General features: G+C 40.0%; 1 protein-coding gene across 3 annotated transcripts in view; it reads left to right on the top strand.

Moving 5' to 3' along the window:
* jam2a (junctional adhesion molecule 2a) overlaps window positions 1–12,454 on the top strand; it is a 33,990-nt gene that overhangs the window by 19,448 nt on the left and 2,088 nt on the right. For 2 of the 3 annotated variants that reach the window (XM_016538060.1, XM_016538059.1), the window contains exons 6-9: window positions 8,645–8,747; window positions 9,902–10,009; window positions 11,211–11,223; window positions 11,784–11,817. In XM_016538060.1, the coding sequence (XP_016393546.1) occupies window positions 8,645–8,747; window positions 9,902–10,009; window positions 11,211–11,223; window positions 11,784–11,817 (258 nt within the window). Of the gene's footprint in view, window positions 1–8,644; window positions 8,748–9,901; window positions 10,010–11,210; window positions 11,224–11,543; window positions 11,616–11,783; window positions 11,818–12,454 lie in introns of all 3 variants that reach the window. The other variant, XM_016538058.1, reaches the window with a different exon arrangement.

The following is a 12,454-nucleotide window of genomic DNA, read 5'->3' on the forward strand; positions in this document are numbered from 1 at the left end:
GGTTACCATACTTGGCCACATGTCACATCACATGTCACGTCACTTAAAATGAGCTGTACATTCACTCCCCCCACCTACAATCCCTGCCGGTACGAGACTCGAACCCGCAACCTTTGGGTTACGAGTCCGACTCTCTAACCATTAGGCCACGACTTCCACGGCTTAAAAGGTGCATTTCTCTCTAAAGGTGTGTCCACTGTACATCTCCTTGCTATTTTTCCCAACACGTAGTCATTACTTTTGCCAATGATTTGGAATAGGCTATGTATTAAAGGCTCATTGTGGTTTAGTTCCCCACCCCCCATTGTATATTTGACTCTTTCCCTGCCAGCGTTTTTTTTTAAAAATTTTTAAGTTGCCAGCTGCCACCAGCATTTTTGGTCATTTTCACAAAAGTGGAAAAAAGGCCCCCAGAATATTTTGTTGTATGAATATCTGAACATGCAATATGCCAAAACAAAGAACAGAGCCTCTGTTTTTAAAAAAACAATAAAAAATTATTCTAGCTTCATGCAATCTTTTTTTATCAATACTTTGGGTAATGTGGGTAAGTTTCATGAAAAAAGCAACATTTTGAACAAAAAGCTGAGAAAATTGTGTTTTTGTAAAAAAGACTACGTCTGGATCAGATTCAGAATGATGATCAAAACATAGATGGAATATATCGCTTCCATCAACACATCCAAAGCTTGCACGGTCCTATACCACTTCCTGGATCGTCATTTCATTTGGTAACATTAGGCAGTTTTGATTTATATGCTTGATGATTGCATTATTTTACATCTGCTTACATATGAAATCGCTTGTTTCTGCTTCTTCTTTGCCGTGTTTTGATCAAGACATTCAGTACTCTTTCAAAAGATGCGTAATAGCACCTCCTACCAAACACCAGTGGCAGGGAAGCGTTGTCTCACAAATGACGGAAAATGGGGAATGAGTTAATAGATCCAAAACAGTCATGTCATTGTCCTGCACATAGAATTGTCATCTTCTGTTGTAGAACCTTGTCAATGGATGTGATCAGTTGATTGTGAAGGAATTTCCTTTAGATTTTGCAATACATTTCCACAATCCTCCCATGTCTGCATTTTCAGAACTGTTGTGGTCAAAAACAACCAATTCCTTGGCTGTGGCTTCGTAATTCCTTGATGTGGAAATCTGTTCCAAACCACCGCTTTGGTTTGGCACAAGTTTCTTTTGAAAGGCGCATGCATCTGTTTTCAAACCCTTGCGCGCTTCCTGCAAAATCCCCAGTGAGTATGAGAAAAATAATACTCCCCGGGTGGGAAAGTTATACATCACGTGTAATTGACAGTTTTCCACGGAAGGTCTTTTTGTGGTGTGTGTTTGTTTGTGGGGGTGGCCTTACAAAGCTTTGTTTTACTGTAGCCATTGTAAAGCGCTCACTCACAGAGACCGCAGAGGTCCAATGGCATCCCGATTCCCTGGAGAACCTTCCTGCTTCCTCTTCCTGTCCCCACCAAACACACATACGGTGTCTCTGTCTCCCTAGAGCACAATCATTCTGAGAGACCTGTCTGTTCACTCTCAAACAATAGAGACAGAAGCCTAAATGTGTTTGTGAGTGACTGACACAGAGCGAGCGAGAGGTTATGAGAGACGGCGTGATTTCCTGAACGAACAGCTGCGGATCTGCTCATCTTTAAGCCCTCAGAATGTCATTCGCTGCTGTACCTATAGATGACGGTGATCCATCTGCTTCGGCTGATGACATCATATGTCTTGTTCATCATTAAGACGCTTTCCATGGCGGAGGAACAGATGTTGAGTATGCAGATTAGACAACGCAAGCCTAAGACATATAGATGGTGCTTATTCAAACACTTATGCCCTTTGTCAGAATTGCAGTTTGAATGACTTTGCTTGTCATAATGATTAAAACAATAAAGCTTATTGGAGAATGGCTTGTGCTGGAGGCATATGTCTCACACAGGGGTACACGCTGACTGATAAACCCTTTCTAGCTGGGGAAAATGGCTGAAGGAAATGCAGTGTGGCATTTCGATTCAGAGCAGGGTCCTGGCAGGGGGCTCGGCTGTGAAATATCACGACTGTTAGCATACAGGAGCACTGCTAGCTGTACACACAGCGGGCTTTAGCCCTGTGATTTCCCCAGCTGATAGACTAGCTTTGTCTTCATTCAGAACCTCACACGGCTGGTTTTGCGGTCATTCGTTTGGGTTTAGTTACTCAAACACATTTGGTTGGTTAGTCAGATAAAGCTCGCACGTGTGTTCAGGTGTGTGTGGCTTTGGTACATGAATAAATAATTATTTTTTTTAAATTTTTTGTTGTGTGTGTTTGAGCAGTTCTGACATGTATGAGTTGGTCATTTGAAAGATAGTTTTAGGGCGTTTAGGTCATCCACTCCTTAAACCCCTCTCTTTTCCTCTCTTCCCAAAGACACACGGTCAGCGGTATTTTGCAGTCTTCACAAACATTCTCAGAGTTGCTGAGTTGAGCATGTGTTTGTGAGTGCGTGACACTAATACTTTCAAAACCCGCAATCCCACAGTAAATGGAGATAAACTAGGCTTTGCTGACCCTCACATACTCTGTCTTAGCTGGCCTTCTCAACCCTGTTCATCCTTTAATAATATTTCGTAATATTTACAGTTCTCATGGCTCCTGTCAGGTCTAGGCATTCTGTATACTGCTGGTTGTGCATCACATGTCTCTCATGTGGTGTCTGGTGGGACGGGGGGGGGGATTTTATCTTTTTTCTTGCTTTTGCTTTTTCTTTTTTTTTTTTTATTACAGTATTTATTAATTTTTGTTAATGTTAGTTAATGAAAATAGTAGTTCATTGTTAGTTCATGCTAATTCACAGTGCATTAACTAATGTTCACAAACTTTTGATTTTAATAATGCATTAGTAAATGTTGAAATTAACATTGGCTAAGATTAATAAATGCTGTAGAAGTATTGTTCATACTTAGTTCATGTTAACTAAAGTAGTTAACTAATATTGACTAATGAACCTTATTGTAAAGTGTTACCAATGTAGTTTTACATGACCATTTACTATCCTCTCTCTTAATTAAACAGGCTGTTTTTGCTACTGTACCTTTAAGACTTCTATTTGTTTACATTATAATGTATCTATATAGTCAATTCAGTGTTAGTGATATTGTATTTTACACAGTTTCAAAGCAGCTTTACAGAAAATCACAAAAATTTAATTAGCGGGGGAGCGGTGTCTCATAAATGACAGAAAATTCTGTCAATGGCGGGGAAAGAGTTTATTTCAATTCATATAAACGTCAACCAACCTAGTTGACTATCTTTAGTCAGGGGCAGCCCTAAAGCATATATATCAAAATAATAATGTAAACTCAAAGGTGTTCCTGAAAATATTTAAGATTTAAATATTTAATTGACATTTAAAAATTAATAAAAAAATCAATTGAAGTTCAAAATACAGCAAAACACAGCATTAATAAGAGCCCCAGAAGAACTGCTGTGATGTCAGTAAAACGTATCGGGTTACTCAACGTAACCATGGTGTCCTGAGAGGACAAAACGAGACACAAACTTCTTTTCTCCAGAATGTTGAAGCCTTATTTAATCCTGCTATTGCATCTGCAATAGCCATTGGCGTTTGGCTGTTTGAACGGTGGGCTGGGCCATCCACTAATATAGCTCGACGTTGAATGTCATAATATCAGAATATTTTTACTGAGCAAACTATATGTAAACTCTGAGCAGGTTTTTACATGGCGGCCTCTGCAGTGTCTCGTTCCCTCCTCTCAGGGAACCATGGTTATGTTGAGTAACCAGAGACGTTCCCTTTCGAGTCGTTCTCTTGACACTGCGGCTGAAAGCCACTTTGGGGAACGAGTAAAATCACGCTGTGTAAAAACTGTTATCTGTGAATCCACCCAGAGTTGATATGGGGAGAAACGTCCGACATGCTACAGTAGGTGGATAAGCAGGTGAATAGCAGGTGGGTACTGGACCTAGTGGAGGCACTCAGACAGCTAGTTGGCACAGTGCCAAGGCCGCACCAGCGCCTCCGGTACCTCCCTGCACATAGCCAAGCCGCGCTGGGCTGGTAAAGTACAGAGAGTGATAATAATGTGATAAAGTACAGAGAGTGACAGTGTATTGGTGCATGCATCAATAAACCGACTCGATGAGCGGGTTATAAATATACTGAGAAATAGTAAAGAAACAAGTGTATTGGTGCATACAACATAAAACCAGCTCTTTGCGGGTTAAACAGACATTACAAGTCCATTATAGATGTGCAGGACATGCCAAGGTCCTAAGAATAATACTGGGGCAGACAACTTGCAGCTGGGGCCGTCAAGATTAGTGAATAAGCATAAAACGCTGTATCATGCATGCATGGCTGCGAGGAGCGGTGCATCATATCAGCTTTGACCTAGTTGAAGCATGCTAGGGAGGGGCGTGGCAACAGGCAACTCAGCCATCCAGTGGCTGCTCAGCCGTCTTGTACTGCACCGACAGAACATGCGGTGCAAGAGAAGGAATCTCCAGGTTATAAAACCTAGCAAAAGTGTTTTGAGAAGACCCACTCGACTTCCCAAGAGGCATAAGCTAATCGGATAGCTTCCCTTATTCAGTGTGACATTCTGTCTGTTTTTGTCTGTCCACATATGCACTCAATGCCTTAACAGGGCATAAGGCGCGCCTTTGGTACACCTTGTTCTCACAGGTTGGATTGAAAATGAAACTCTTGTCGTGTCATAACCTGGGCTCTGAATGCCGTTGAGAGCACTTAGATGTATAATCGAGTCTAGGCGTAAGCCTCACCATACAATCGTTCAGACCAAATTGCATACAAGCACTGTTGACAGAGAGAGCTTGCAAGTCCCCCACCTGTTTCTCACAAGCTAAAGCGAGCAGTAGCGCCATCTTTAATGAGAGCGCTTTCAAACCGCTCACCTCAGCTGGCTCAAAGGAAGGGTTTGGCAGCGCGCTGAGCACTAATGATAAATCCTATACAGGTGTCAGACGAGGGCAGAGGGAAGTTTGTTATTAGGGGGTGTTTACCCATTGAGCGACACTTCAGTGCATTATAAAAAGCAGCTATAGTGGCCACAAACTTTCAGCGTGGAAAGTGAGCTGCTTTTCTTGTAAGAAAGCCACAATTAAGCGCGTCTTCATCCCCGTACAACAGTCTGTGAAATAGCCAGCGGGTTCACTCCATACTGACCCGCCATACACGCATGTCCAATAGCTCCAGCCTGGGGGTCCAAATGGTGCCCCCCCGGCCAGGACAGGAGGTCCCTTCAATAGGATCACGGCTGGTTGGCCCATTTCAGCGCAGTAGACGCACTAAATGGACAATAGTCCTTGGGCAGAATATGTGCAAGGATGTCCTTTTCCAGAACCAAGGAGTAATGGCTGTACCAGCCACATTCCCATTGTTCATCAGGCACTATCTCTACCACTTGCTTTGTCAGGGGAGAGAGAATTTCTGCCCGTAAAAGTGGAGCGCTCTGCTCCGGCACTTCTGACATGATCACGGCGGTCTGCAAGCAAACTGAAGTGTGTAGTAGGCTTGCCGCGATAGACTGTGCTGATGGTGATAAGCCGCAACACCGGTTACGTCACTTGCCCACCGCGTCACCGACCCCCACCGTCGTTTTGATTTTTTATAGTAATAAAAATCATTTAGTTCAGTAAAAGAACAGACACTACAATTTGCCCCCGCGGTGATACCGTGTATTACCGGTGTTGTCACACGTCGATTAACCGGTGGGAAAATTTCCTCACCGTCACAACCCTAGTGTGAAGCCGTTTTCTGTGGCAATGACAACCCAATTGACAGTGGCCAAAAATGTCTCTGTGTTCCGTACACGGCTGACCACTGCACTGAGACAGGGGGTTGCTTGTGCCATGTGAGTTAATGAGCAGCCAAAGTGCGTCAGTGCACTGTACACAGCTGACCGCTGCTCCAAGGCAGGGGCTGTTTATAACACGTGAATGAGTGAGTGACTGGAACTCCTCTGTGTTCTGTACATGGCTGACCACAGCACTGAGACAGGGGGCTGCTTACGCTGTGTAAGAGAGAGCAAAGTGGTCAAAAACTGCTCTGTACACAGCTGACCACTGCATCGAGGCAGGGGACGGCTTACATCGTGTGAATGAATGAGTGATTGGAACTTCTCTATGCTTAGTTCATCAGTGGTCGCTGCTTGAAAGCAGGGGACTCCTTGCATCACGTAAATAAGTGCGACTGGTCTTTCTTTACTCCGTTAATAGCTGACCGCCGCTCTGAGGCGAGGGGCTGCTTGTATCAAGTGAATGATTGGAATTTTCCTGTGCTCCGTACATGCCTGGCCACTTCTCTAAGGCAGGAGCTGCTTATATCATGTGAGTGAGCGACTGGAATTTCCTGAGCTCTGTACATGGCTAACAATTGCTTTGAGGCAAGGGGCTGCATGCTATCGTGTGAGTGAGTAAGCGATTGGGACTTCTCTGTGTTCTGTACATGATTGGCCACTGCTCAGAGGCAAGGGGCTACTGGATAGCCTGCAAATTAATGACCGTCTGGAACTTTTCCATGCTCTGCACACGGTTGGCCGCTGCTTTGAGGCAAGGGGCTGCTGATATCATGTGAATAAGTGATCGAGCGACTTAAACTTCTCCCTGCTCAATACACAGCAGGCCACTGCTGTGAGGCAGGGGGTTGCTTGAATCGTGCAAATGAGGGTCTGTGAACCCCTGTAAACCTCTCATAGACAGCACTGTCAGCGACAAAGCTATTTTCCCGCCAAATTCAGGCCCCGGCTTAGGGGGGAGGATAACGTGGGAACTGAGCCCGCGCAGCTTGCTACCAAAGTCCTTAAAGGTCCCCTGAAGTGCATTGAAACACGCAGCGTTATTCTATGTGGTGACGTAATTTCAACTGAAACAGGAAGATAGGGCGGCACATATCGAGCAGCCACGCCCCCTTTTTAAATTAGCCAATAGCGTTTTGTTTATATCTGCACGGGTCAGAGCCGTTGAGCTCGGTAAAGCCACATTTGACAGCCACAGTCTAATAGATTACTCCCTAGATTCAATATGAAACTCTTAGTAGAAACAAAATAGTGATCATAATTATGCTGAGACTGTGTAGTTTTAAAAGTGTTTAATATATACCGACTTGCGCATGATCACCTCCGTGCGATCGCGTCTCTGGTCCGGAGCCAAAGTCCGGATCAGACTGTGCGCGCTGCCGCAGTTCTCGTGACACAACGTGAAACCAGACCTCATTTGCCCCAATCAAAAGCATATTTACACTATCTGAATCGTTCCCTATCACCTACATTGTACACTACGTGCCATTCACTGTACAGGAAATACTAGACTGTGAACAAGCGACCAATCTCAGCGGCAGCTTCAGTGTCTATTTATAGTGTAGGGGGCGGGCGCTTCGGCTTCTAGAGAGCGTTTGATTGGTCAGAAGATTTGATGAGAAAATGAAGTACGAAGTGACGTCAAAAAATATCGTTGAGCCATTTTGGCGGAAGTGACGAACTAAAAGCTTTGAATGCTTATATCTTCTAAATGCGAATTTTGTCACTGTTTTGGAGCACACTGCCTTATAGATAACCTTAAGACTAACATATTGATACTAACACCCAAAAAACTTTAATTTTGATTTCATGGGGACTTTAAGGCTTTTGCTTACTGGAGGGTAGAAAAGCTCAGGCAGCACTGCGTGGGGGCCGCATGGGTAGAAAGGCAGTGAATATTCATTCTGAAGGAGACATGGGAGGTTTAGGTGAACAAGGTGGATGTGAGAATTGACACGTCGCAGGCCCATCACCTAAACTTTCTGTCCCAAACTGCCATGGCTTCTATATTTGCGGTTCAGTGGCAGAGGTGAAGAAGTGAACCGACAGCTTATCAGTATAATATAAAGATGTTATACTCACCGGAAGACTGCAGGGGATGGCAATCCGGGCACCTTCCACTGATGAGCATACCTTCATCAGTGAGCGATAAGAGGCTTCTTGAAGACAGCATAGCTGAGTGAAGGAGAAAGATTCTGAGATTATTGAAAAAAGGAAAAACATGTATTTAAAGGCAAATATTAGCAAATTGGAGAATAATCACAAAATTACCAAACAATCATGTCATTAATAGTTAATATTGTCAGTGTAGATTGCTGTATGCATTTGTTTTGAATGAAAGTGACTGTTCAGTATAAGTGAAGACATGCTGCGGTTTTGAGGTGAATGTCCTCATGTTCAGATCTTCATCTCTGTTATGAGTGTCACAATGACAAAGTAATGCTGACAGACAGACACAAGCGTCTCTGAATAACACTGACACTGTCTGTCACACACTCAGTCACACGCCACAAAGACAGAACAAACCAAATGATTCTGGGCTAAAAAATGTTTGGGCTATTTCTGAAGTAACATTTATTGTATGAAAACTCTGTTTTGAATGTTTAACAACCAGTCAGTTTATAAAAACTATAATGACCTAATTCAGTGTCTAAATGAAGAACCGATCTGAGTGAATCATTGAGTGAGTGAGTCATTAGATTGATTCAAATTTACAATTCATGAGTCCAAACATGAACGGTTCTTGATTCTCAACCTGACTGAAAAAGATGAAGGTGTGTTTGACTGTTGTTCTCTTGTGCTTGGGTCAGACGTTCCAGACTGTCAGCAGAGCCGATACGGGTCAGTATCACTGTGAGGCCAAAAACGGTGTGGGACCCGCCAAGAGCTGCCAGGGCACACACATGCATATCGGTGAGGAGCGTGTGTGTGTTTGTACCTACTTAACTATATTTTGGGGACAGATTTGTACCAAGAATTGAGCTGAACCTGACAAAATATCCCAAAACCTCTTTTTGAGGAACTAAAACTAAAATGATACAATTTATTACTTGAAATAAAATATAAATATAAACTGAAATAACATAAAATTAAAAAAACTTAAACTTATTTTATTTCACCTAGTTGCCAAAGTACCAAAATAGCTAAATCTAAAACAACTAAAACTTAAAAATTATACAGGCTTATTTTTAAAAACAAAACTATAAAAATGGCGAAAACACAACTAAATTGTTACAACTTTGAAATTAAAATGAAAACAGAAAATATAAAAATAAAATCAATTTTAGAAATATGAAACAAAAACTAAAAGTATAAATAACACTGATCCACAGAAGCAGTGCTCTTTGGTTTCTCTTGTCTTGTTTACAGTAATGCATTGGAGGTGTAAATATGAGGTTTTTGTTGTGAATATTATTAGAAGTTAATAAAACTAGATATGATAATATCTAACTTAACCCTGGATGAAAAGCAGCTAGTTCAAATCAAATGTCAGTGTAAGTTGCATTAAAATCAGTGAATGTATGAATATCAGGGCTATTGTGGTAAACTAAAACCATTTTTGTTACCTGGATTAAAGCTGAAATAAAATATAAATATTTGATGAAAAACTTAAACTTATTCTAGTTAGTTGCCATGGCAGCATTTCTAATTTTCAAGTTGAAGCGCACAAATTTCTAACTGGAAATAAAAGCTAAAACTGAAATAAAAAATAATTTAAATCGCAGTTGTACTATTAAAAAAAATGACTAAAAACAATAATAGTAAATAAATAATGCTAAATTAACACTGTGCAATCATCATAATAGTGAAGAAGATTCAATATAAAAACCCTGATGTGAGAAATATCAGAGTGCTTGTGATTGTGCAGATTGGCCTTTTCATTCTATAATACTTCCATAAAGTTTATAGTTATTATATTACAGCTATATGAATCATATTCAGTAGGAGTGTGTTGATGCTTCAGATATGAATGTGAATAACATTCAGAGTGAATGTTTCCCAACTCGTTTCATCAGGTGATTGTTGTTGTTCTTGAGTATATGCTCTGTAACGTGTCTGTCTGACAGATGATCTGAATGTGGCGGCGGTGATAGCTGGAGTGGTTCTGCTGTGCCTGATCATGTTTTTTTGTGCTTTCGGAGTGTGTTATGCCCATCGACACGGATACTTCAGCCGTGAGTAGCTCTCCATCCTGCGTGACATAAAGCTTCTTTTCTGTATATATTATGTAAAGAACTCATTCTGAGGATGCACTGATCAATTTATTCTTTATTTGAAAATAAAGTTTGATGTAGTACATTCAAAAGACATGCAAATTGATTGAAAACATTAAAAAATTGAATACATTTAAAAGTGAAAAAATAAAAATAATAATATAAATTGTCCAAAAGAAATATAGGGTAACACTTTACAATAAGGTTTCATTTGTTAACATATTAGGTAAAATTAACAATAATTATACAGCATCTATTAATATCTATTAAAACATAAATAGTGTTAGGTTCAACATTTACTAATACATTATTATCAAAAGTTGTATCATTAATGTACTGTGAACTAACATGAAGATGAGCATTTCTATTAACTAGCAATAACAAAGATTAATAAATGCCATAAAAATGTATTGTTCATTTTTTTTAATGCATTTACTAACATAAAATAACAATGTTAATAAATGAGAGCTTACTGTAAAGTGTTACCAAATATAGTTATAGAGCAGTGTTATACTATTATAATATTTATTCATATTTTGAATAATCTATTTTTATATTCAGTTTTCATTTTTATTTAAAAATGTTTATATTTTTTCATTTAGTTTTATTTTAAATAATGTTAATTGTAAATGTATGGTTAGTGTAGTACAAAGTATCAGTCTCTCCTCTAATTAAATGTTATTTTATGAATAGTTTGAGTTTAGAGTTGAAAGTGTGTAAATGTATCGGAGTAAATCATTATAATTTATACTTTAATAATGTCAAGTACAGATCAAACCTTTCCCGAAAAAAAAAAACTTTTTTTTTTTTCAACCTCAGGATTTTACTGCCCCTCTGTGGTGAAAATTATGAACAGAATTTTTGCAAAAAGAAAAATATATATACATTTATATTTTTACATTTTTATTTTCCTTTTTTTCACTTTTAGTACTTACAAGAACGTTTATTTTATTTCAGCTTTATTATAGTTAAAGAAAACAGTTTTTAATAAGTGTTAGTTTTATGGTAATAACACTCAGTGTGGTTCATTATATCAGGAGTGAATTATTAGTTAAATTTCCTTAGAAAGACTCTTATTAATGTATATTATTGTTTTTACATTTTGACTTTCTTTTCATTTCTGTTTCTGACCGACCTGAACCTTTAATACCATCATACACAGGACACAGAGGAAGGTAAGACAACTAGTTTACTGCCTTAACTAACAGACTGACTGTGTGTGTGTGTGTGTGTGCGCGCTAATCATCCTGGTTGATCCAGAAGCACAGGAAGTTAAACAGCTGGCCGTCTGTGTTCTGATCAGACGTTATTGAGTTGTTTTAGTTAGTGTGCGTTAGTTTGATCAGGTTAACACAGGAGAGTTTTGAGTCGCATGTGATGGATTAATGGCTCGGCCTTCACTGATTCCCATGATTATGCATGGCGTTCTGTGTGTGTTTCCGTCAGCGGCAGATGGTAGTGTTTGACCTTTGACCTCAGCGGTGCATTATTACAGGTCATTCTGGATCGCGCAGTGTCACGGCACGGCTCACATTAGCAGCCAGAACCTCCACAGAACCGAACACACGTGAGTCACGGCAGAGCCAAACCACAGAGAGAAACACCAGTGACTGTAGACCGACACACACACACACAGAGAGAGAGAGAGAGAAAGAGTGTTTGTTCTGGGGGATTTTGTTTTCTTGCATAATCATGTGATTGTTTCAGTCTAACACTGTTATTTTCTGTGTTTCAGTCAACATTCAGGCTACAGTCATCCTCCGAAGGAAGTGAGTGATATTTTTATACCAACTCAATTTAACAGTCACTTCACTGAGGACTAACCGGTGTTTCTACTAACCATCTGATATCCAAATTACAATGTATACATTTATGATGATAAACAATAACAGCGACATTTAAATAAACAACAATTTTAGAAATGTAGTAATTAAACAGCAACAGTTCATTTCTTTTTTCCTTTTGAGTTGGTACATTTATACACTTGTAACTCTTATAAACTCAGACTGATTGAATCATTATCATTAATAATGTCCGGACAATATCAAACCTTTCCTAGAAAATGCTGTTTAAGACAATCAGATGTTGTGTGGTTGACAGTTTCAATCGCATTTACGTTTGTAGGGGGGGGGGTTTGTCAAAAGAGAAATTGTAGGAAGTGTTCTGGATGCACTGGTATTAACTCGTATTAACTTTAGAATTTGACCCTCAATTCTGTCAGTATCCTACAGTTCTGTACCAGAGACCAGGGGGTTTTAACCATTTAGATTAGGGATGCACCGATACCACTTTTTCCAGTACTCGCCCGATACCGATACTTTTATTTTTGGTACTTGTCGATACCGATACCAATATTTTTATTGCATTTGTAAATTTTTAAAATATTGTATAGAAACCAAAAGAGCA

This window comes from Sinocyclocheilus rhinocerous, unplaced genomic scaffold (assembly GCF_001515625.1).
Source record: "Sinocyclocheilus rhinocerous isolate Xijiao unplaced genomic scaffold, SAMN03320098_v1.1 scaffold2051, whole genome shotgun sequence".
Lineage (NCBI taxonomy): Eukaryota > Metazoa > Chordata > Actinopteri > Cypriniformes > Cyprinidae > Sinocyclocheilus > Sinocyclocheilus rhinocerous.